The sequence below is a fragment of the Eriocheir sinensis genome, chromosome 5 (assembly GCF_024679095.1).
Source record: "Eriocheir sinensis breed Jianghai 21 chromosome 5, ASM2467909v1, whole genome shotgun sequence".
NCBI classification, from domain to species: domain Eukaryota; kingdom Metazoa; phylum Arthropoda; class Malacostraca; order Decapoda; family Varunidae; genus Eriocheir; species Eriocheir sinensis.
Genome location: NC_066513.1, coordinates 9,047,780 through 9,070,536, shown reverse-complemented (window position 1 = coordinate 9,070,536; position 22,757 = coordinate 9,047,780). Strand labels below are relative to the sequence as shown.

At 44.1% G+C, this 22,757-nt stretch overlaps 1 protein-coding gene across 1 annotated transcript; it reads right to left on the bottom strand.

Annotated features, from left to right (window-relative positions):
- Positions 1-11,662: 11,662 nt before the first annotated feature.
- Positions 11,663-22,469, bottom strand: LOC126984061 (uncharacterized). Its single transcript, XM_050837454.1, has 6 exons — positions 22,327-22,469; positions 21,344-21,422; positions 19,160-19,300; positions 16,970-17,161; positions 14,897-15,029; positions 11,663-13,284 (listed from the first exon to the last, which is right to left on the bottom strand). Exons 3-6 carry the CDS (start codon positions 19,205-19,207, stop codon positions 13,229-13,231), a joined length of 429 nt encoding a protein of 142 aa, XP_050693411.1. The 5' UTR covers positions 19,208-19,300; positions 21,344-21,422; positions 22,327-22,469; the 3' UTR covers positions 11,663-13,228.
- Between the last annotated feature and the right edge of the window lie 288 nt (positions 22,470-22,757).

Here is a 22,757-nt window from a genome sequence, read left to right as displayed (position 1 = left end):
TGTGTTCGTTTATGTGTGTGTGTGTGTGTGAGGGATGTCAGACCTTAAGTTATTAGGGAAAAAGGTAGAATAGGTTAAGACTAGCTAGAGCAAGAGAAAGAACTAAGAGAAAGGAACTAAAAAAAAGTGAATGGTATGCAGGATTAAGAGGAGGAGGAGGAGTCGGAGAAGAGAAAATAAAAAGGGAAGAAGAAGGAGGAGTTTTAGAAGGAAGAAAAAGGTGGAATTGAAAGAGGTAAGGAAGAAAGGAGGAATCAATAAAGGTAAGGAGATACAGCTGACAAAAGTAAGGGAAGAAAGGAGGAACAGATAAAGGTAATAAGGAATAGAGTAAGATTAGCCAGAGGAAAAGAGAAAAATATGAGCTGAGGAAATGGTGTCGAGGGAGGCGTTAACCCCTTGACTAGATTTCCTACAAGAAGACCTCACCAAGCTACAGGAATTTAACAAAAAGTGTCTGCTACAATTCAATGAAGAAAAATGTAAAGTCTTATACCTTGGGAGGGGATATCCAGCATACCAATACCACATGGGAAACACTCCACTATCCACCACAGAGGCATAGAAAGACCTGGGACTATATGTTACTGGGCTACCAGTGTAGGGATATCCAGCACACCAATACCACATGGGAAACACTCCACTATCCACCACAGAGGTAGAGAAAGACATGGGACTATATGTTACCAGGCTACCAGTGAAGGGATATCCAGCACACCAATACCACATGGGAAACACTCCACTATCCACCACAGAGGAAGAGAAAGACCTGGGACTATATGTTATCAGGCTACCAGTGAAGGGATATCCAGCACACCAATACCACATGGGAAACACTCCACTATCCACCACAGAGGCAGAGAAAGACCTGGGAATGTATGTGGATATCCAGCACACCAATACCACATGGGAAACACTCCACTATCCACCACAGAGGTAGAGAAAGACATGGGACTATATGTTACCAGGCTACCAGTGAAGGGATATCCAGCACACCAATACCACATGGGAAACACCACTATCTGCTACAGAGCCAGAGAAAGACCTGGGAGTGTATGTAACCAGGCTACCAGTGAAGGATATCCAGCACACCAATACCACATGGGAAACACTCCACTATCCACCACAGAGCCAGAGAAAGACCTGGGAGTGTATGTTACCAGGCTACCAGTGAAAGGCAAATCCATGCCAATCACAGTGGACGGGTTAATGCAGATTGCTACCACTATAACCAGCATGCCCAGGCCAGAGAATAAGAGAGAGAGGGTAAGAATGAGAGATCCTTGCAACCTTGATCACAGATATAGAGAGAGGAGTGGGTCATGTAAATTTATAGGGAAAGACATAATTAGAATGAGACAGAGAGAGAGAGAGAGAGAGAGAGGCATGAAATTCAAACTGATGCAGGAGGAGGAGGATGAAGAAATAATTGAAAGGAATGCAGGAGGAGAAGAAAAAGGAGGAGGATGAGGAGAGAGATAAACAGAAAAGCAGGCAAGAGGAGGAGAAAGATGAATGGAAAGGAAGGTAGGCAGAATGAAGAGGAGGAGGAGGAGGTTAAGAGTCCACATAACATACTGAGGGAGAAGGTGTGGTACAGAGGAAGGACATCAGACTACTTATTAACATGCCAAACCAAATCTTATATGCAGGTCTTACAGTATACATATAGCGAGATTCATGCAGGCAAATCAACATACTACAGGAAGAGGAGGAGGAGGAGGGAGGGAGGAAGGAAGAGGAGGAGGAGGGGAAAGAGATTAAAGAGATTAACCCGGTAGCAGCGACGGGCCAAATTTGTGGCTTTACCGTGTAGCAGTGATGGGCCAAATTTGTGCCATGATATAAACCCCCAAAAATAGATGATACATAATCTGATCACAAATGCTTTGACATGTATTTTGAAATGGTTTGTGTGAGTGATGATTTTTTTCTAATTTTTCTCGCTTGGAGGGACCATTAAGAAACATGATCCCCGCAGCTACCACCACCGGGTTAAAAAGAAAAGAAGGAAGAAAAAGTGAAAAGCATACAATTTACAAGCACAAGCAAGCACTTATCTATGGCCATATTATAAGCTCTCTTGCTAAATAAATATTGCTGGAAATGACCTCAAGGGAATGGGCAAGGAAGGGAGTTTGAAGGTACCCTAAACTTAACAAAACCTAATAAAAACAAGACAGTTACTACAGGTCTTGACTCAGAAAATTCATATATGCTTCCTTACTAATAAGACTTTCTATACAATTTAATGAGGTCATTCTTTGTTGATTTATATTGTAAAGTGCTGGCCATCATGTGTTGGAAGATACCCTAAACTTAACCTAACATAACAAACAAAAGTTACTATAGGTCTTCACTCAGAAATTCATATATGCTTCCTTACTAATGAGACTTTCAATACAACTAAATGGTCATTCTTTGTTGATTTATACTATTAGGTGCTGGCTATCATGTGTTTGAAGATACTCTAACTTAACCTAACCTAACCTAACAAAAACAAAACAGTTACTATAGGTCTTGACTCAGAAACTCATATATGCTTCCTTACTAATGAGACTTTCTATACAACTAAATGAGGTCATTCTTTGTTGATTTATACTATTAGATGCTGGCTATCATGTATTTGAAGATACCCTAAACTTAACCTAACAACCTATCAAAACCCCAAACAGTTACTATAGGGATTGACTCAGAAAATTCATGCGCTTCCTTCCTAATGAGACTTTCTATACAACTAAATGAAGTCATTCTTTGTTGATTTATACTATTAGGTACTGGCTATCATGTGTTTGAAGATACTCTAACCTTAACATAACATAACATAACAAAAACAAAACGGTTACTATAGGTCTTGACTCGGAAAATTCATATATGCTTCCTTACTAATGAGACTTTCTATACAACTAAATGAGATAATTCTTCGTTGATTTATACTGTAAAGTGCTGGCCATCATGTGTTTGAAGATACCCTAAACTTAACCTAACATAACATAAACTAAACAGTTACTATAGGTCTGGACTCAGAAATTCATATATGCTTCCTTATTAATGAGACTTTCTATACAACTAAATGAGGTCATTCTTTGTTGATTTATACTATTAGGTGCTGGCTATCATGTGTTTGAAGATACTCTAAACTTAACCTAACATAACAAAAACTAAACAGTTACTATAGGTCTTGACTCAGAAAATTCATATATGCTTCCTTACTAATGAGACTTTCTATACAACTAAATGAGGTCATTCTTTGTTGATTTATACTATTAGGTGCTGGCTATCATGTGTTTGAAGATACTCTAAACTTAACCTAACATAACAAAAAGTTACTATAGGTCTTCACTCAGAAAATTCATATATGCTTCCTTACTAATGAGACTTTCTATACAACTAAATGAGGTCATTCTTTGATGATTTATACTATTAGGTGCTGGCTATCATGTGTTTGAAGATACCCTAAACTTAACCTAACATAACCTATCAAAACCCCAAACAGTTACTATAGGTCTTGACTCAGAAAATTCATATATGCTTCCTTACTAATGAGACTTTCTATACAACTAAATGAGGTCATTCTTTGTTGATTTATACTATTAGGTGCTGGCTATCATGTGTTTGAAGATACCCTAAACTTAACATAACATAACATAACAAAAACAAAACAGTTACTATAGGTCTTGACTCAGAAAATTCATATATGCTCCCTTCCTAATGAGACTTTCTATACAACTAAATGAGGTCATTCTTTGTTGATTTATACAATTAGATGCTGGCTATCATGTGTTTGAAGATACCCTAAACTTAACCTAACTTAACATAAAAACAAAACAGTAGCCATATGTCTTGACTCGTAAAATTCATATATGCTTCCTTACTAATGAGATTTTCTATACAACTAAGTGAGATAATTCTTTGTTGATTTGTACTGTAAAGTGCTGGCCATCATGTGTTTGAACATACCCTAAACTTAACCCGGTAGCAGCGGGGATCATGTTTCTTAATGGCGAGAAAAATGAGAAAAAAATCACCCCTCACACAAACCATTTCATAATATATATCAAAGCATTTGTGATCAGTTTATGTATCATCTATTTTGAGGGGTTTATATCATGGCACAAATTTGGCCCGTCGCTGCTACACGGTAAAGCCACAAATTTGGCCCGTCGCTGCTACACGGAAAAGCCACAAATTTGGCCCGTCGCTGCTACACGGAAAAGCCACAAATTTGGCCCGTCGCTGCTACACAGTAAAGCCACAAATTTGGCCCGTCGCTGCTACACGGAAAAGCCACAAATTTGGCCCGTTGCTGCTACACGGTAAAGCCATAAATTTGGCCTGTCGCTGCTACCGGGCTAAAATTAAACAAACCTAACCTAACAAAACATTAGTGTATAAGGGAAGACCAAACCAAGGAGTGTATCAAGACACCTCTCCACCCAAAAATGACCTCTTTTTTATGGCCACTTTTCGCTATTGTCTTTATGGGAACAGCGATTAGCGGGCTTTTTTTTTATACCTTTTTTGTTGCCCTTGAGCTGATTCCTTAGCTGTAAAAAAAGAAAAATTGATGCGGTACGTGTTGCTTTCTGGAGGTGACTGTGGTGGTGGTGGTGGTGGAGATGGTGGTGGTGGAGATGGTGGTGGTGATGGTGGTGGTGGAGATGGTGGTGGTGGAGATGGTGGTGGTGGTGCCCTGGGCCATCCTCGCCTCACTTGGTAACACTTAATTGGTTGTGGTGGATTCTGCAGGAGAAGGAAGAGATCTGAGCAGGGAGGGGCGTTAATCTCCGGTGAGGTCACTAGTCAGGTGGGTGAGTACAATAGTCTGGTCAGGGAGATTAAATTAGGACAGAAACAGTTTATACCTCACAGTGAAGTCAGGTCAACACCATGACATGACATGACAGACAGGCTAAAAACTGAAATAGGAAGGAAAAGAGGACTATATGTTAGAATTAAAAGGGGGGAAACTCACCTAAAGGATAGTTACAACGATTTAGCTAGAGCAGTAAAGAAAAACACACGTATGCCAAAACGTAATTATGAGATTAGAATTGCCAGGGAAGCAAAGACCAATCCAAAGGGCTTCTTTCAGCTTTATAAGACCAAGGTTAGGGATAAGATAGGGCCGCTTAAGTCAGGAGAATCACGGATTGATAGTGATGAGGAAATGAGCGAGGCGTTACATAGATATTTCTTAACTGTATTTACCAAGGAAAGATTAGATGATATACCTGAGGGAGAACAGATCTAGAGGGGAGAAGAGGTAGAAGAATTAACCGACATCAACATAAGTAGGGAGCTCGTGATTAGACAGATAGATAGACTTAAAGTCACTAAGGCGCCAGGGTCAGATGAACTTTTCCCCAGGGTAATAAAGGAATGCAAAACTGAAATAAGTGGGCAGTTAACAGAAGTATTTAGGAAGTCACTAGACACAGGGGTGGTGCCTGTTTCATGGAGGCAGGCACACGTTATTCCAATATTTAAGAAGGGAGACAAATCTTCTATGGAGAACTATAGGCCGATTAGTTTGACGTCAGTTATAGGTAAAATGATTGAGCCAATAATAGCTGATAGTATTAGGGACCATATTGACAGACATAATTTAATTCACGATTCACAGTATGGGTTTATTAAAGGAAAGTCGTGCCTCACTAATCTTTTATCCTTTTACAACAGAGTATACGAGGCAGCTGACAATGATGAGAGCTATGATGTGGTTTATCTTGATGTTAGTAAGGCCTTCGATAAGGTACCTCACCAGAGACTGTTAAATAAAGTCAGGGCTCATGGGATAAGAGGGAAGGTATTTGATTGGATTAAGGCGTGGATTACCGACAGGAAACAGAGGGTTACCATTAACGGTAAAAAATCCGAATGGGGTAATGTTACCAGTGGGGTTCCTCAAGGTTCAGTTTTAGGCCCGCTTCTATTCATTATCTACATCAATGACATAGACAATGGGATAACTAGTGACATAGGTAAATTTTCAGATGACACCAAAATAGGTCGCACTATTAGGGCAGGGGAGGACGCTAGAGCACTGCAGGAGGATCTCAACAAACTGTCAGCTTGGTCAGAGAAAAGGCAGATGAATTTTAACATCACCAAGTGTAGCGTACTTAGTGTAGGAACACGCAACCCATTACACGGGAATAGTTTAGACTCCACAGTGATAGGCAGGTCTGAGTGTGAAAGGGATTTGGGAGTGTTAGTGAACTCTGACCTAAAACTAAGGAAGCAATGTATTAGTGCGAGGAATAGGGCTAACAGGGTATTAGGCTTTATTAACAGGACGGTAACCAACAGGAGTGCAGAGGTCATCCTCAGACTCTATTTAGCATTAGTTAGGCCACACTTAGATTATGCTGTCCAGTTATGGTGCCCACACTACAGAATGGACATCAACTTGCTAGAATCAGTTCAGAGGAGGATGACCAAGATGATTCAGGGGCTGAGGAACCTCCCATATCAAAATAGGCTGAAACATTTAAACTTACATTCACTAGAGAGACGAAGAGTGCGGGGAGATCTGATAGAAGTATTCAAATGGGTCAAGGGTTACAACAAAGGCGATATAAGTAAAGTACTGAGAATTAGCCAGCAGAATAGAACTCGCAGTAATGGATTTAAATTAGAAAAGTATAGATTTAGGAGAGATATAGGCAAGCATTGGTTCAGTAATAGGGTGGTGGGGGAATGGAATAGACTCAGCAATCACATAGTTAGTGCAGGGACGATAGCTTGTTTTAAGAGTAGACTGGATGGCTACATGGACGAGGACGACAGGTGGCAGTGAGGTGTGGGTGCAGTAAGGTGAAGGGGTGCTGGATGCGTGCCTGGGTACCGCCGGTATAACGAGGATCAAGCCTCTACCTGTAACCCCTGTAACTACACCTCACCCACCGTGAGTAGTGGGGGGGATTCTGGAGCTGCCCTGTGTAGGCCACCCGGCCTCTTGCAGTTTCCCTATGTTCTTATGTTCTTATGAGTTCTTGCACTACATACAGATTTTAGCCCAAAGATACAGGCTCTGAGCTCCCTGCAAGACCTGAAGTAACTGTGTATATAATGCCTTTTTTTTATTTATTTTTTTTCGTTGTGGCCTATTGCGCCGGCAGGCTTTTACAAGGTGGGGCCTGATGGTCGGCCCAAGGCTTCTTCCCGGTGGGGCCTGATGGTCGGCCCATGGCTTCTTCCCGGTGGGGCCTGATGGTCGGCCCAAGGCTTCTTCCCGGTGGGGCCTGATGGTCGGCCCAAGGCTTCTTCCCGGTGGGGCCTGATGGTCAGCCCAAGGCTTCTTCCCGGTGGGGCCTGATGGTCGGCCCAAGGCTTCTTCCCGGTGGGGCCTGATGGTCGGCCCAAGGCTTCTTCCCGATGGGGCCTGATGGTCGGCCCAAGGCTTCTTCCCGGTGGGGCCTGATGGTCGGCCCATGGCTTCTTCCCGGTGGGGCCTGATGGTCGGCCCAAGGCTTCTTCCCGGTGGGGCCTGATGGTCGGCCCATGGCTTCTTCCCGGTGGGGCCTGATGGTCGGCCCAAGGCTTCTTCCCGGTGGGGCCTGATGGTCGGCCCATGGCTTCTTCCCGGTGGGGCCTGATGGTCGGCCCAAGGCTTCTTCCCGGTGGGGCCTGATGGTCGGCCCAAGGCTTCTTCCCGGTGGGGCCTGATGGTCGGCCCAAGGCTTCTTCCTGGTGGGGCCTGATGGTCGGCCCATGGCTTCTTCCCGGTGGGGCCTGATGGTCGGTCCAAGGCTTCTTCCCGGTGGGGCCTGATGGTCAGCCCAGCCCGTTCTGGCGCAGGCGAGTGTTTATAGTGGCGCCATCTTGTGTTGGCTCATGCCACCCCCCGGAACTCATCTTTGAGCCTCTCTTTGAAGAGGTTATCTAGAGCCTGGGTTGATGGGTGGTCTTCAGGCCAGCATGTGGGTAGTCTTAGGCCACTCGGCAGTGACAGAAAAACCTCAGCTGTGCGGTAGCCAGGATTCGAACCCGCCTCCCTCCTGGAGCTCCTGAACGCGGGGCCGTCACACTAACCACTCAGCCACTGCCTCCCCATATAATGCAGATATGCCCACATTACATCTTACAGGTTTGGAAAAATCTTTGGCAATGTCAAATGAAATAGTTTTTTTTTTTTAAGTTTCTTTTAATAATTTTTTTTTTTTTTTTTTTTTTTACATCTACGCCTATTGCGCCGGTAGGCTTGCTTGAGGGGCCTGGATGGTAGTCGGCCCCGGCCCATCATGGCGCAGGCAAGTGTTTATGGTGGCGCCATGTTCTCTTGGCTCATGCTGCCCCCCGGAACTCCTTCTTGATTCACTTGGACAGTTTCCTCTAGAGTCCGAGTTGATGGATGGTCTTCAGGACAGCATGTGGGTAGTTTTAAGCCACTTGGCGGCAACTGAAAAATCCCAAGTGGTAGCATGGGGATTCGAACCCACGTCGTCCATCAAGCGGTGAATGTGGGCCCAGCACTCTACCACTCAGCCACTGCCTACCCAAGATGAGTTGTCATGGGAAAATCATGAGTACAGAACACTGAGAGTTAACCCTTTCATTTCTAAACGCGTATTTGCTGGTGGTGCTAAACGCTCGCTGCGAGCTCCATCCGCACTCAAATCTCCCGCATATGAAAGTGTTCCAACACTAATTCTCACAACACAGGATTGACAATTAAGTGGGTTCTTCATTAAATTTGGTGGAAAATCATATCAGCCCAGTGCAGCAAATCTACAGACAAGTAACTGGTGGATGTTCTTGCCCAATATAGCGGCATTTTTGCATAGCTTCACCTATCACCTGACTGATTCTTTGACCAAATAGTTGTAAATATTGCAGTTGGCAATACTCTCTTGCCAGAATCTGAAGGAGAGATGTCTGCAGTTCCCTCAATATGGCTGATCATCCCGCATGCAACGACGTAAGTGTTAACATTCAACACTCCCTGAACGTGTACGTACATTCGCAGGAGAGGCATACATAACCGACTCCTATAGATCTGGACCTCCTCTTTCCAATGGTGTTTTTGGTTTGTAGTTGTGATGAATAGTTTTTGAGATACAGAGGCTAAAAGAGACCCCCCATTGGGCTGCCTGACTGCACCTGAGGGGATAGTCGTGTCCCGTCCCGCGCGCAAGGAAAGGGTGAAGTAAGATCAGACAAGTTAAAATATACAGGCTGCTATGGCGTTTGCGGCCAACTTTATGTTTTCACTAACTCGAGGCTCCTTGAACAAAGCTGAGGAGGCATGTATGGGGGGCACTCCAGTAGCTGGCACATCATCTTTACCATGTAACTAGTGATATATATAATGTTTATTTGTCACCTTTTGTTGTTGTTGTTGTAGCTTGAACCATCTTTTTTCCTCTCAGCTGAAAATATTTACAACACTGGTATCACATGGCTGTAGACACCAGAGCCAATATAAAGGCTCCGTTTTCTTTGCATCATTCTCATGAAGGGGGCAAGACAGGCAGAGGCTCACCAACCTGATGGAGACTTGCATCAGATGGAGCAGCCACGTGGAGCAGCCCAGAGTAGCCGTCCTTCAAGCACATCAAGCAATGAGGGACAATTTTTAGTGCGGCGACTATGCCTGATGAACGAGCCTCCCATAACCCACTTAGCCAGGGGGGTTACTCTTTGGCCGACTCGGTAAGGAGTGGCTCTCCCATCACGCTGGTCGCGGGTTCAATCCCAGGCAGCCGGTGAATACCCTAATCTTGTCTTGATTAATTTCTCGTGTGTTGTTTCGATACATGCAGAGGTTGTGTAGGAAAAATAGAGGAAATAGAGAAAAATAAGCTAGCGGGGCATGACAAATTTTTCTCGTTTTCTGGTGTTTGCCACTGGTCTGCTGGGTGACATCACTGTGCTCTCCAGTGTGAGAACGAATGGAGCCCCAAGACAGATGGAGCATGCCATTACTAATGTTAATGTTTAAATAAAAAACACAAGAACAAGAAAAGTGAAAAGGAAAATTCTCATAAAAATAATGATAATTAATATCAAGGACTTCCATTTGTATTTTTCCCAAGAGTTCCTAATTTAATGAAAAGATTTTCTATTCTCTTTTTCTATTACTCTCGGCCCCACACACGTCCTCTGCGTGTATCTAAACACACGAGAAATTAATCACAAGGAGAGGGTATTCGCCGGCTGCCTGGGATTGAACCCGCGACCAGCATGATGGGAGAGCCACTCCTTACCGAGTCGGTCAAAGAGGTACCCCTCCTGGCTAAGTGGGTTATGGGAGGCTCATTCATCAGGCATAGTCGCCACACTACACTAAACCTTGTGGCACTTTGTATGGGGGTCCCAAGCTGACCTTCAAGGTCCTAAGCTTCATCTTGAAGGTCCCATGTATGAGTCAAATCCACTGGCTTCAGTGGATCATGAACTGTGTGCAAATGTGACTGTATGCAGTTTGGAAATGAATTGATCCTGGATTTATACATGAGGAGATAAATGCGTTTGAAGACACTTTGGTGCTTACGTCACTAAAGGTTTCAGGTCACTGCAAGCCTTTTAGAGCAGTGATAATAATAGTAATTGTTAACCAAGTAGCAGCGACAGGCCAAATTTGTGGCTTTACCATGTAGCAGCGACAGGCCAAATTTGTGCCACGATTTAAACCCCCCCAAAATAGATGATACATAAACTGATCACAAATGCTTCGATATATATTATGAATTGGTTTGTGTGAGTGATGATTTTTTCTCATTTTTCTCGCTTAGAGGGACCATTAACCCGTGGGCTTCGGCTATGGGAAAGCTGATAAGTGGCCAAGAAACGTCAACATTACACTGCATTTTGAGACCAAGAAAAGAGCATGGAACGTACATCACAGTACCTGCTCCTCTCATAACCATAAAGCCGTTAAACATGTTGACTTTTACTCAAACTCCAATCTTTTTGGGTGGTGTTTGTTACAAAATACAGTCTTGTGGCATCTAGCCGAGAGTCACTTGTTGTCTACTGCAGAGAATTTGACAAGTGATTACTGTGTGGATAGCTAATTCACTCTGCTGTGACCTTACAGCACCACCTATGACAAATGAGCCCACCTCAAGATCACTCACCCACCACAATGACCCAGGGTGGGTTGCTCTATGCCACCACCGCCTACAATTACAGGGGGGTCGTCTAATATGCGAGAATATGGGCGGTTGAAAGCCTCGCATATCGCAAATTCGCATATTAGGAACCTTAAAAAGCATGTAAATAATGGTATATGGGCGGTCAGCCACATTTTTTTAACTTAGTTTCCAATGTAATAAACTGCTTTTTCGAGTTCTTTGGAGGCGCCATAATAACAACAACAGCAACAACAATAGCCCACAGGCTAGCTTTTGCACAGCACCGACATTTTTTGAGAGCAATGGTGCTTTTAGACGTACTGATGAATGAAGAGAACACGTGAGTCAGTCTCACAGAGTAGAGTTGCCAGATGCGCCATTGTTTATTCAAGTTCATTATTTGGTAGGAAATGGATGTTAGCGAAGTCGGGAACATGAAATGAATGAAAAAAACTTTCTCTTACTAACGAGTCAAGTTATCCCTCCGCTCCCACACCCCCCCCCCAAGGGGAGGAAGGAGGTCGCATATGAGGTGGTTCGCATATCCCAAGTTCGCATATCAGGCGACCCCCTTGTAGTTCGAATTAGGCGTTTTGAGCCGAGCCCCAAACGAGGTCCGCCGTTTCAGCGGACCGACTCGCGGGAGCCCAAAAATGGGTCCGCCGACACTGCCAGGTTAATCTGCCAAAATGACATTTTTTCAACTGAGGATGAATAGGAAAAGAGACAATATCATACATATCACAATGTATTCTTCACTACAGCATAGTAAAACAAAGTCTACTGATGTCCACTTGATAAAAATAATCACTGAAACAACTAAAAAAAGGCGATTAAAATAAAATATAACACAAGGGGAACAGGACTGCAAGCTTAAAATTCAATAGTAAATTTTAAACTAAATGAAAAAAAGCTTTAAAAAAAAAAATAATGGAGCACTTCTGGATAAAAACAGTATGGTCGCCGGACATTAGAGAAACTGTATTAACACAGTGAAAAACATCCTGGTACTCAGTGGTGTTCATTTGGGAGGCCGCCAGACAGCTGGTGCACCATGAACACAGCTTCACCCTTCACTTCTGATGGCCATTTACCCGGTGGTGGTAGCAGCAGGGATCATGTTTCTTAATGGTCCCTCCAAGTGAGAAAAATGAGAAAAAATCATCACTCACACAAACCATTTCATAATATATATCAAAGCATTTGTGATCATTTTATGTATCATCTATTTTGGGGGGGTTAAATCATGGCACAAATTTGTCCCATCGCTGCTATACGGTAAAGCCACAAATTTGGCCCATCGCTGCTACCAGGTTAAGGTCAAACAATATGCTATACTCCCTGCCACCCTCATCACTAGTGAGCTGCATCTCCTCACTCATGCAAACTGACAGTAAGAAAAAAGCACCCCTGAATAGCTATTAACCCTGTAGCAGCGATGGGTCAAATTTGTGGCTTTACTGTGTAGCAGCGACAGGCCAAATTTGTGCCATGATATAACCCCCCCAAAATAGATGATACATAAACTGATCACAAATGCTTTGATATATATTATGAAATGGTCTGTGTGAGGGGTGATTTTTTCTCATTTTTCTCACTTAGAGGGACCATTAAGAAACATGATCCCCGCTGCTACCACCACCGGGTTAATTGGTGTGAAAGGTGGAAAGCCAAGTCTACTGGTGTCTACCCCTGGATGACTGAACTGGTGTGAAAGGTGGAAAGCCAAGTCTACTGGTGTGAAAAATGGGAGGCAGGGGTGGTTACATGAATGAGAGGACGAGACTGAAAAATGTGGAGCTCAGAGATGGACCCGTGGGAGCCTCCGCCCAAACGGACTCAGCAATTTGGTTGGACTATAGGTAAATACAACTAGGTGAATACAGTAATACCTTCAAGGTCAACCATCTGCCTTCATTTTCATCTTCACAGCAGCCAACACATTTTTACTTTTTGCCTTACAAGAACGTGAAGGGAAATTAAATACTGATAAAACTTAAAACAAACCAAAACTGTTCTGGCTTAAGGTACAGCCGAGGCCTCTGCAAATCTTTCATGCCAACAGGAAAATCAATCTGGGCTTATCTTGAGGGGGGTACAAGGGTTTAGACTCCCCTAATGGCATCAGCAGCAGCAGGCCAGCACCCTTAGTCCATCTCCAGGGTACGGTGTGAGAGCTTCTTCTTACCCCCACGAGCACTCCCTGTGGGGAAATCACACTGGGTGAGGCGAGGAGGAAAAAAGTTGGAAAGTTTTGTTTAGTGGGTGCAACATTTGTGGTCATATGCCGGAGAGACAGGAGGGGAAGGAATTATAGGAGAAGGGAACAGATCCCAGGAGACAGGACACAACCCCCGATTAATACCTGGTAAAAAATTCACTGCTGGGTGGACAGGGGCGTAGGGTATCGGAAAAGCCGCCCAAATTTTTCCACTCCGCCCGGGAATCGAACTCGGGCTCTCTTGGTTGTGGGCCGAGTGTGCTAACCACTGTACCACGAAACCCCCGGGAGCTGTACAGAGATAAGCTGGTGGAAACATTAACAAAACACTGGGTGAAAGTGAAGTGAAAGAGGTAGTAATTGAGGGTATAATCAACCCATCCGTTGCGATTGGCACGGATTTGCTTTTCACAGGTAGCCTGGTAACATATAGTCCCAGGTCTTTCTCTGCCTCTGTGGTGGATAGTGGAGTGTTTCCCATGTGATATTGGTGTGCTGGATATCCCTTCACTGGTAGCCTGGTAACATATAGTCCCAGGTCTTTCTCTGCCTCTGTGGTGGATAGTGGAGTGTTTCCCATGTGGTATTGGTGTGCTGGATATCCCTTCACTGGTAGCCTGGTAACATTAATTCCCAGGTCTTTCTCTGCCTCTGTGGTGGATAGTGGAGTGTTTCCCTTGTGGTATTGGTGTGCTGGATATCCCTTCACTGGTAGCCTGGTAACATATAGTCCCAGGTCTTTCTCTGCCTCTGTGGTGGATAGTGGAGTGTTTCCCATGTGGTATTGGTGTGCTGGATATCCCTTCACTGGTAGCCTGGTAACATATAGTCCCAGGTCTTTCTCTGCCTCTGTGGTGGATAGTGGAGTGTTTCCCATGTGGTATTGGTGTGCTGGATATCCCTTCACTGGTAGCCTGGTAACATATAGTCCCAGGTCTTTCTCTGCCTCTGTGGTGGATAGTGGGGTGTTTCCCATTGGTGTGCTGGATATCCCTTCACTGGTAGCCTGGTAACATATAGTCCCAGGTCTTTCTCTGCCTCTGTGGTGGATAGTGGAGTGTTTCCCATGTGGTATTGGTGTGCTGGATATCCCTTCACTGGTAGCCTGGTAACATATAGTCCCAGGTCTTTCTCTGCCTCTGTGGTGGATAGTGGAGTGTTTCTCATGTGGTATTGGTGTGCTGGATATCCCTTCACTGGTAGCCTGGTAACATATAGTCCCAGGTCTTTCTCTGCCTCTGTGGTGGATAGTGGAGTGTTTCCCATGTGGTATTGGTGTCCTGGATATCCCTTCACTGGTAGCCTGGTAACATACAGTCCCAGGTCTTTCTCTGCCTCTGTGGTGGATAGTGGAGTGTTTACTATGTGGTATTGGTGTGCTGGATATCCCCTCCCAAGGTGCAGGACTTACATTTTTCTTCATTGGATTGCAGCAGCCACTTTTGAATGAATTGAAATAGGTGGAGCAAGCAAGGAGCATCCATGGCTCAGTTAGATAAAAGTATATATGGAAAATGGCCAATATAAAATGAACTCAAATCCAGTATACTACAACTAGTTGAATGCAAGAAACAATAACCACCAGCCTCTGTACCTTTCTTGGCCTGATCAAAGCCAAGCGAGGAAAAGTTTTCCTCTTCCCATGGTTTTGTTGTCAAGGCCTGACCTTTCCCGTCCATCGGCACCCACGGGTCTGAGCCAACAGCACCGCAGGCTTTGTCCGAGTCCTGTAAGAAATGTAGCGAGTTATGTACTGATAAATCTGGTCTGCTTTTACCAAAAACCACAATGTGGAAAAATCTTTCAACAAACTTCCAAACACACAGGGGGAGGCGGTGGCTGAGTCGACAGCGTGACGGCGCCACGTTCAATCCCCGCCCGGTGCCACCAAGCTGGGATTTTTCAGCCGCTGTTGAGTGGCTTAAAACCACCCACATGCTGTCCAGAAGACCACCTATCAACCCAGACTCAGGATTAAAGATGAGCTCTGGGAGGGCAGCATGAGCCAATGCAAGATGGCACCACTATAAACACTGACCTACGCCACAACGGGCTGGGCCATACCATCAGGCCTTTCCAAAAACAAGCCTACTGGCACCACAGGCGAAGATGTAAAAAATAAATAAATAAATAAATAAAATAAAATGAATAAAAAAAAGAAAATACTAAATAATTCTAAAAATAAATCTTTTGACCTCTTAAAAAAATCTAGACAAATTTCTAAACTCTCTTGCTTCTGAACAAACTACTTTTGAACCTTAAAAAATAATTTAAACTTGAAAAAAAAGCTTCCAAACTTCACAAAAAAATTTGCTTGTAAACAGTGAACATGCTTTCCTTTCTGCCTTTTCTGGTTCTTATGACAAGCCTTTACAAGGGGAGCATCAAAGCTCTTCTGAAGGTAACTCCGATGATTCTTAAGCATCTACAAGCACGGTAAAAGTTGGAAAGTTTGGTTTAGTCGGTGCAACATCTGTGGTCATATGCCGGAGAGAGACAGAAAGAGTTCAAGTTGTAGGCAGGAGGAAATACAGAAGAAGGAAGACTGTTTCAGAGTTTAGCAGCAAGAGGGATGAAAGAGTGAAAATTTTGGTTAACAGGTTGTGAGCAGTGGGGCTGCGGGAGGGGGGGAGGCACGCAGATGGCAAGTTCAGAGGAGCAGTCAGCGTGAAAATATCGATAGAAGATAGAAAGGCAACATGGCGGCGGAAACTTTATTGTAAGAGGTAGGAGACTATCAGTAAGGGCCACTTTCAGTCACTTTGTTTGTTTTGATCGTTACCAATGGCGGCGATCGACGATATAATGTCCCACGTGAAACTGGCCTAAGGGGTAGTGGTAGCTGCAGAGGAAGTGAGAGGTGTTGAGTGTGTGCCAAGGTGCGGGGCTAGGCTAGCCCTGCAGCTGCCACTACCCCATCGGCCAGTTTTACGTGGAAATACTATAGCAGCAATCCCCGCCATTGGTAACGATCAAAACAAACAAAATGACTGTGAAAGCAGCCCTAAGAGGAGGAGAGTTGATGAGACGAAAAGCCTTTGACTCTACTTTGTCCAAGAGAGCTGTGTGTAGAGCCCCCCCACACATGATACGCATACTTCAGATGAGATTTGTTGGACCATAGTGTCAAGCCCACATCTTGAGGGCCCATATTCATATCCCAGGTAGGTAGTTGGGAAAAGAACTACAGATAACTCTCGATTTATGCGAGTTTAGTCTACGCGTTTTTGAAATAACGTGGGGTCCAAAATCCAAATAAACGTTTAATTTACACATTTTTTTCACTTATTCACGATATTTTATGGAGTGGTCACCAGATGTCTCATGCAACTGGACTCACACGGCGCCACGGCCACACAGCTGAGCTCAGTTCTTCCCGTGCGCCACTTGAACAACAATACAGTACCCACGCTGCCACGCTGCTCAACAACAACAACACCCTCACTGCTGTGCTACCACGAGGGGAAGGGCAGCCAGAGGAGGAACCACGAGAGGGAGAGGAGTCAGAGTGATACAGTAGGCAATAAAGGTACAAACCTACCTCTTGTTTGATTTACATTGTTTTTGATTTACGCCACCTCTTCAAGGACACAATACTCACGTAAATCAAGAGTTACCTGTATCTGGAAAAAGCTAATTTTTCATGTGCTTTGAAAAATGTCATTACCTCAAGGGTCAAACTGGAGAGGCTGTCGGACGCGCCCACCCACAGCTCGTCCATCGGGTAGTGCTTCCCCTTCTGAGGCTCCACCCCAAACAGCTTCTTGAGGTCCAGGTTCTGACACATGAAGTAGACCCAGCGCCGCACATGCGACAGGGTGCAGAAGCGAGCCCCGTCCTTCAGCGCGGTGTTGTGCACCTGTTGGCACCAAAGCAAGAGTATCACAACACTACTTCACAGTTTAAAATGTCCCTATTATCCCTTAACCCGGTGGTGGTAGCAGCAGGGATCATGTTTCTTAATGGTCCCTCCAAGTGGGAAAAATGAGAAAAAAATCATCACTCACACAAACCATTGCATAATATATATCAAAGCATTTGTGATCAGTTTATGCATCATCTATTTTGGGGGGTTTATATCATGGCACAAATTTGGCCCATCACTGCTACACGGTAAAGCCACAAATTGGTCCCACGGTAAAGCCACAAATTTGGCCCGTCACTGCTACACGGTAAAGCCACAAATTTGGCCCGTCACTGCTACACGGTAAAGCCACAAATTTGGCCCGTCGCTGCTACACGGTAAAGCCACAAATTTGGCCCGTCACTGCTACACGGTAAAGCCACAAATTTGGCCCGTCGCTGCTACCGGGTTAATGGATTCGATGGGCAATGAGTCTCTGAGATCAGTCATATTATAAAACATTTCGTCGCCCAAGAACACATATTTGACAAAGCTTTCATAGGAGTTGTGGGCATCTCCAAGAGTAGTTTTATGACCCTAGTGGTAGTTTGACCCTTCTTCTGTACTGTGAACCTAGAAACACATATTTGACAAGGCTTTCATAGGAGTTGTGGGCATCTCCAAGAGTAGTTTTATGACCCTAGTGGTAGTTTGACCCTTCTTCTGTACTGTGAACCTAGAAACACATATTTGACAAGGCTTTCATAGGAGTTGTGGGCATCTCCACGAGTAGTTTTATGACCCTGGTGGTAGTGTGACCCTTCCTCTGTACCATGAACCTAAAGAAACACTCATTAGGACCTGACTGACCCCTCTCTTTGACCTTTAGAAATAGCTAATGTGAGAAGCAAATGTGTCTTATAATACCGACCTCTGCCTGCCACTTCTCAAACAAAAATCAATAATTCTTTAAGCATCTTCTGTATTATATTTATAGGATATTATTGAAGCCTTCCTTCATTTTTTTGCTTTATCCTTGGCCTATAACAATCATCCTTAAAGCACCTTCTGTATTCATTCTATTGAAGGACCCTATAGAGTTACTGTTGAAGGAGCATAAAGTTTTACTCACTAAATTCCTTTATCCTAAGACTGCCACACTCACCATTAACCCTTTCATTGATAAACGCTCGCAGCGAGCGTTAGGCGTATGTGCTGGTGGTGCTAAACGCTCGCTGTGAGCTTCACCCGCACTCAAATCTCCCGCGTACGAATGTGTTCCAACACTAATTCTCACAACACAGGATTGCCAATTGAGTGGGTTCTTCACTAAATTTGGTGGAAAATCATATCAGCCCAGCGCGGCAAATCTACGGACGAGTAACTGGTGGATTTTCTTGCTCAATATAGCGCCATTTTTGCATAGCTTCACCTATCACCTGACTGATTCTTTGACCAAATAGTTGTAAATATTGCAGTTGGCAATACTCCCTTGCCAGAATCTGAAGGAGAGATGTCCATAGTTCCCTCAATATGGCTGATCATCCCGCACACACCGACGTAAGTGTTAACACTCAACACTCCCTGAACGTGCATATACGTTCACGAGAGGCATACATAACTGACTCCTACAGATCTGGACCTCCTCTTTCCAATGGTGTTTTTGTTTTTTAGTTGTGATGAATAGTTTTTGAGATACAGAGGTTAAAAGAGACCCCCCATTGGGCTGCCTGACTGCGCCTGAGGGGATAGTCGCGTCCCGTCCCACGTGCAAAGAAAGGGTTAAGAAACATGATCCCTGCTGCTACTGGGTTAATGATGCTACTGGAAGAATTCTAATATAGTCAAACCATTTCATACAGTCTGGGCATTCAATTCCGTGGGTCCTTTCCTCCCCTCTGCTCTGCCACACTCTCCCAACACCTGCCCCTTCCTCTCATATGTTACCATTCAGAATCATGATCCCCGCTGCTACCGGGTTAAATACACAGGACTAACATGCCAGGGACTCACCGAGCAGGCTATGTTGGGGAAGTAGTCAAGGCCACACTCTTCCAGCATGTCAAGTGGCCACGGGCAGGGGGATGTCACTCATTGCCGCCGAGTAGATCAACCGATAGAGCAGGTCCAGGGAGAAGATCTTGACGTTTGCACCTGAGTGAGAGAGAGAGAGAGAGAGAGAGAGAGAGATATTCAACATTACTATTTATGTTATATTAATTTACAAGATGCATTCAACTTGGCCGTAACATTTTCCACCTCAGCCTGCATCCCTCAACACGGTACCTGCTCTCTGTACCACTGCCGGTACAACATGCCCTTTCAGTTGTCACGGTTGCGCCGCTAACGGTACAAATTAATCAGAACTTTATTTTTGTTTCCTTCATTTACACACTTTTTTTCAAGTACCTTAAAGGATGATTTAACTATTGATATTAACCCGGTAGCAGCGATGGGCCAAATTTGTGGCTTTATCGTGTAGCAGCGACGGGCCAAATTTGTGCCACGATATAACCCCCAAAAAATAGATGATATATAATCTGATGACAAATGCTTTGATATATATTATGAAATGGCTTGTGTGAGTTATGATTTTTTCTCATTTTTCTCGCTTAGAGGGACCATTAAGAAACAGGATCCACTCTGATACCACCAGGTTAAATGATGGTCTAGTCAAGAAATATGAGCATTGTAAGGTAGCGTTTGTAGTTATAGAGGTTACATTTATCATCAGCACAAGGCGATAGTCTATTCTTGTTTGTAAACAAGAGCAGGTGTGTTGTGCCGACTAGGGATTATTGTTTTGGACCCTTTTCTTTGTCCCGGGATTCCAGGATAAAATTAGCCCTAATCCCGGGATCCCGGGAATTCTCGGGATTTTCAATTCTCTAAAATTACACATTATACCTAGATTCCCTTTCAGGTTTTTGATGTGCTTAATATTAATAGATATGCAGAAATATTACTGTAGATTGACTGTCTTATTAATTCCACTTAATGTTTAATTCCAAATTTCCAGCACACACTTTGTTTCTCAATAAAGTAAAAGGGATAAGAAAACATGCTTCGTTTACTGCTTTAGTTTTGTTCTGCTTCCCAATTCCAATGCGAATGACAATGTAAATTATAGTTCATTATCGCTGATAAAAAATACATTTGTTTCCATTTATACTTAATGAAATGAAAAGAGAACTTAATGACAGAAAATGTAGTAAAAATAAATGAAGAAAAATTAAACATATGCATTCTTTATTTATAACATGAACTAAATGATTAAGTATCTCATAGAAAAGAGAGTGTGTGCTGCTTTTTTTTTTATTTTGTTAAACTGTCACGCTCATCTCAATGACGTATACATACAGCAACGTGGAATATGCTGACATGGTGTTCATTATAGGAGCTGTGTTACGGGTACCAGGAGTGCCACGGCTGCTTTATAATACTCAAGAGAATACCTAAACAGTAAATCCTTCCTCCACACACACACACACACACACACACACACACACACACACAAAACATTCCTCACGGGAAACCCTGTATATAAATATAAATAGAACCACAAGTCCACAACCATCCTGCAGTCAAATTTGCCCCTATTTTTGTACTTAATTTCATCCCGGGATGTGCAAAAATATCCCGGGATTATTAAACCTTGAAAATTGTCAAGGATCCCGGAAAACAAACCCTAGTGCCAACATATTGAGACCTGATGCCTTTCACTGTTATTACTGGGGCCGAATACTTTATATTTTCTTATCAATTTCATTTTTATATCAATATGCATTCTGAATAAAAATAAATGCTTGATATAACATTTGTGTATCTTTTTTTATTCTGATAATTTCATATTTACCATTCTTCCGTGTTGTCCCGTGCGTGGCTGAAACCGTGCACAAAAAAACGAACGTGCACCTGGAGGGACTACAGTGTACATGAGGCATTATAGTCCAAGAAATGATTCAGGCGTGGCATATGGACAAGAAACCCACCGACACCAGGAAAGGCACGGAGAGAGAGAGAGAGAGCAGTTGACCCATACCTTTCCTCTTCATTTCTATCTCTTTAACTCTCTTTATTTACTGCTCTAACTCGACTCCCCTCTTTCTCTCTCCCTCTCCCTCTCTCTCTCTCAACAACTTTCCATATATTCTTTTCTATTGCTCTTCTTTACAACTTCACTATTTCAACACCCACCTGTCACAGTCTTCAACATCTGATGGGCTTGTTCCATGTTGCGCTGCAGGGTGGAGACAGGGACGTCCTCATCCCAGTCCTGGCAGGGGGGGAAAGGGAGCATCATCACTGCTATAGGTCATGATAGTTAATATGTACAGAACACTCCACTGTACAGCACTGCAGACCCTCCATTTAACCCGGTGGTGGTAGCAGCAGGGATCATGTTTCTTAATGGTCCCTCTAAGTGAGAAAAATGAGAAAAAATCACCCCTCACACAAACCATTTCATAATATATATCAAAGCACTTGTGATCAGATTATGTATCATCTATTTTGGGGGGCACAAATGGCACAAATTTGGCCCGTCGCTGCTACACGGTAAAGCCACAAATATGGCTCATCGCTGCTACCGGGTTAATTCACTGTGAAATTTTGCTGGGGAACCAAAAGTAAACCAAAATGAATTTCCCCATTTAACCCAGTAGCAGCGACGGGCCAAATTTGTGGCTTTACAGTGCAGCAGCGACGGGCCAAATTTGTGGCTTTACTTTGTAGCAGCGACGGGCCATATTTGTGCCAGGATTTTAACCCCCCAAAATAGATGATACATAATCTGATCACAAATGCTTTGATATATATTATGAAATGGTTTGTGTGAGGGGTGATTTTTTCTCATTTTTCTCGCTTAGAGGGACCATTAAGAAACATGATCCCCGCTGCTACCAGGTTAAGCCACTGCCCTTTGCAGGCTTTCCTCACAATGCACCCTTGAGCTGACTCCCTCACACACACACACAAAGTCCTGCCACTCCCAAAGCGATAAATCTCACTGAAGTAACGCTTCAATTTTGCTCAAGTTTCTTCAGTACCTGTCTCACATTAGGGGGATCGACCCTCCGCCTGGTACTCCTCAACGCAAACTTTTTTGGCTCCTCAAAACATTTCTCTGCACTGGGAACTATGGGAGACCTGCACCCCATCAGCATGCACTAACGCCTCACCTTGGACAAAAACTGCTTCAGATTCTTAGCAGTTTCCTCAAGGCTGTTCCCGTAGCCCTCCGAGTCACTCAGCAGTTTGTGAGTCTCCAGCGAGTGCTTCCTTGCCGAGGCAGCATAGGAGAGGGGGATGATGGCGGTGGGGAAGGGTGAGGAAGGGAAGAAATTAAGGATTGGTGTGAGTTGCATTGTTCTTGTTGCTGGTATTTCCATGTGAGGATGAGGAGCAATGATCAGAGGGATTATATACTTTCTTTTTTTTTACAGCAGAGGAAGCAGCTCAAGGGCAAGATGGCGCCACTATAAACACTTGCCTGCGCCAGAACGGGCTGGGCCGACCATCAGGCCCCACCTGGAAGAAGCCTTGGGCCGACCATCAGGCCCCACCTGGAAGAAGCCTTGGGCCGACCATCAGGCCCCACCGGGAAGATGCC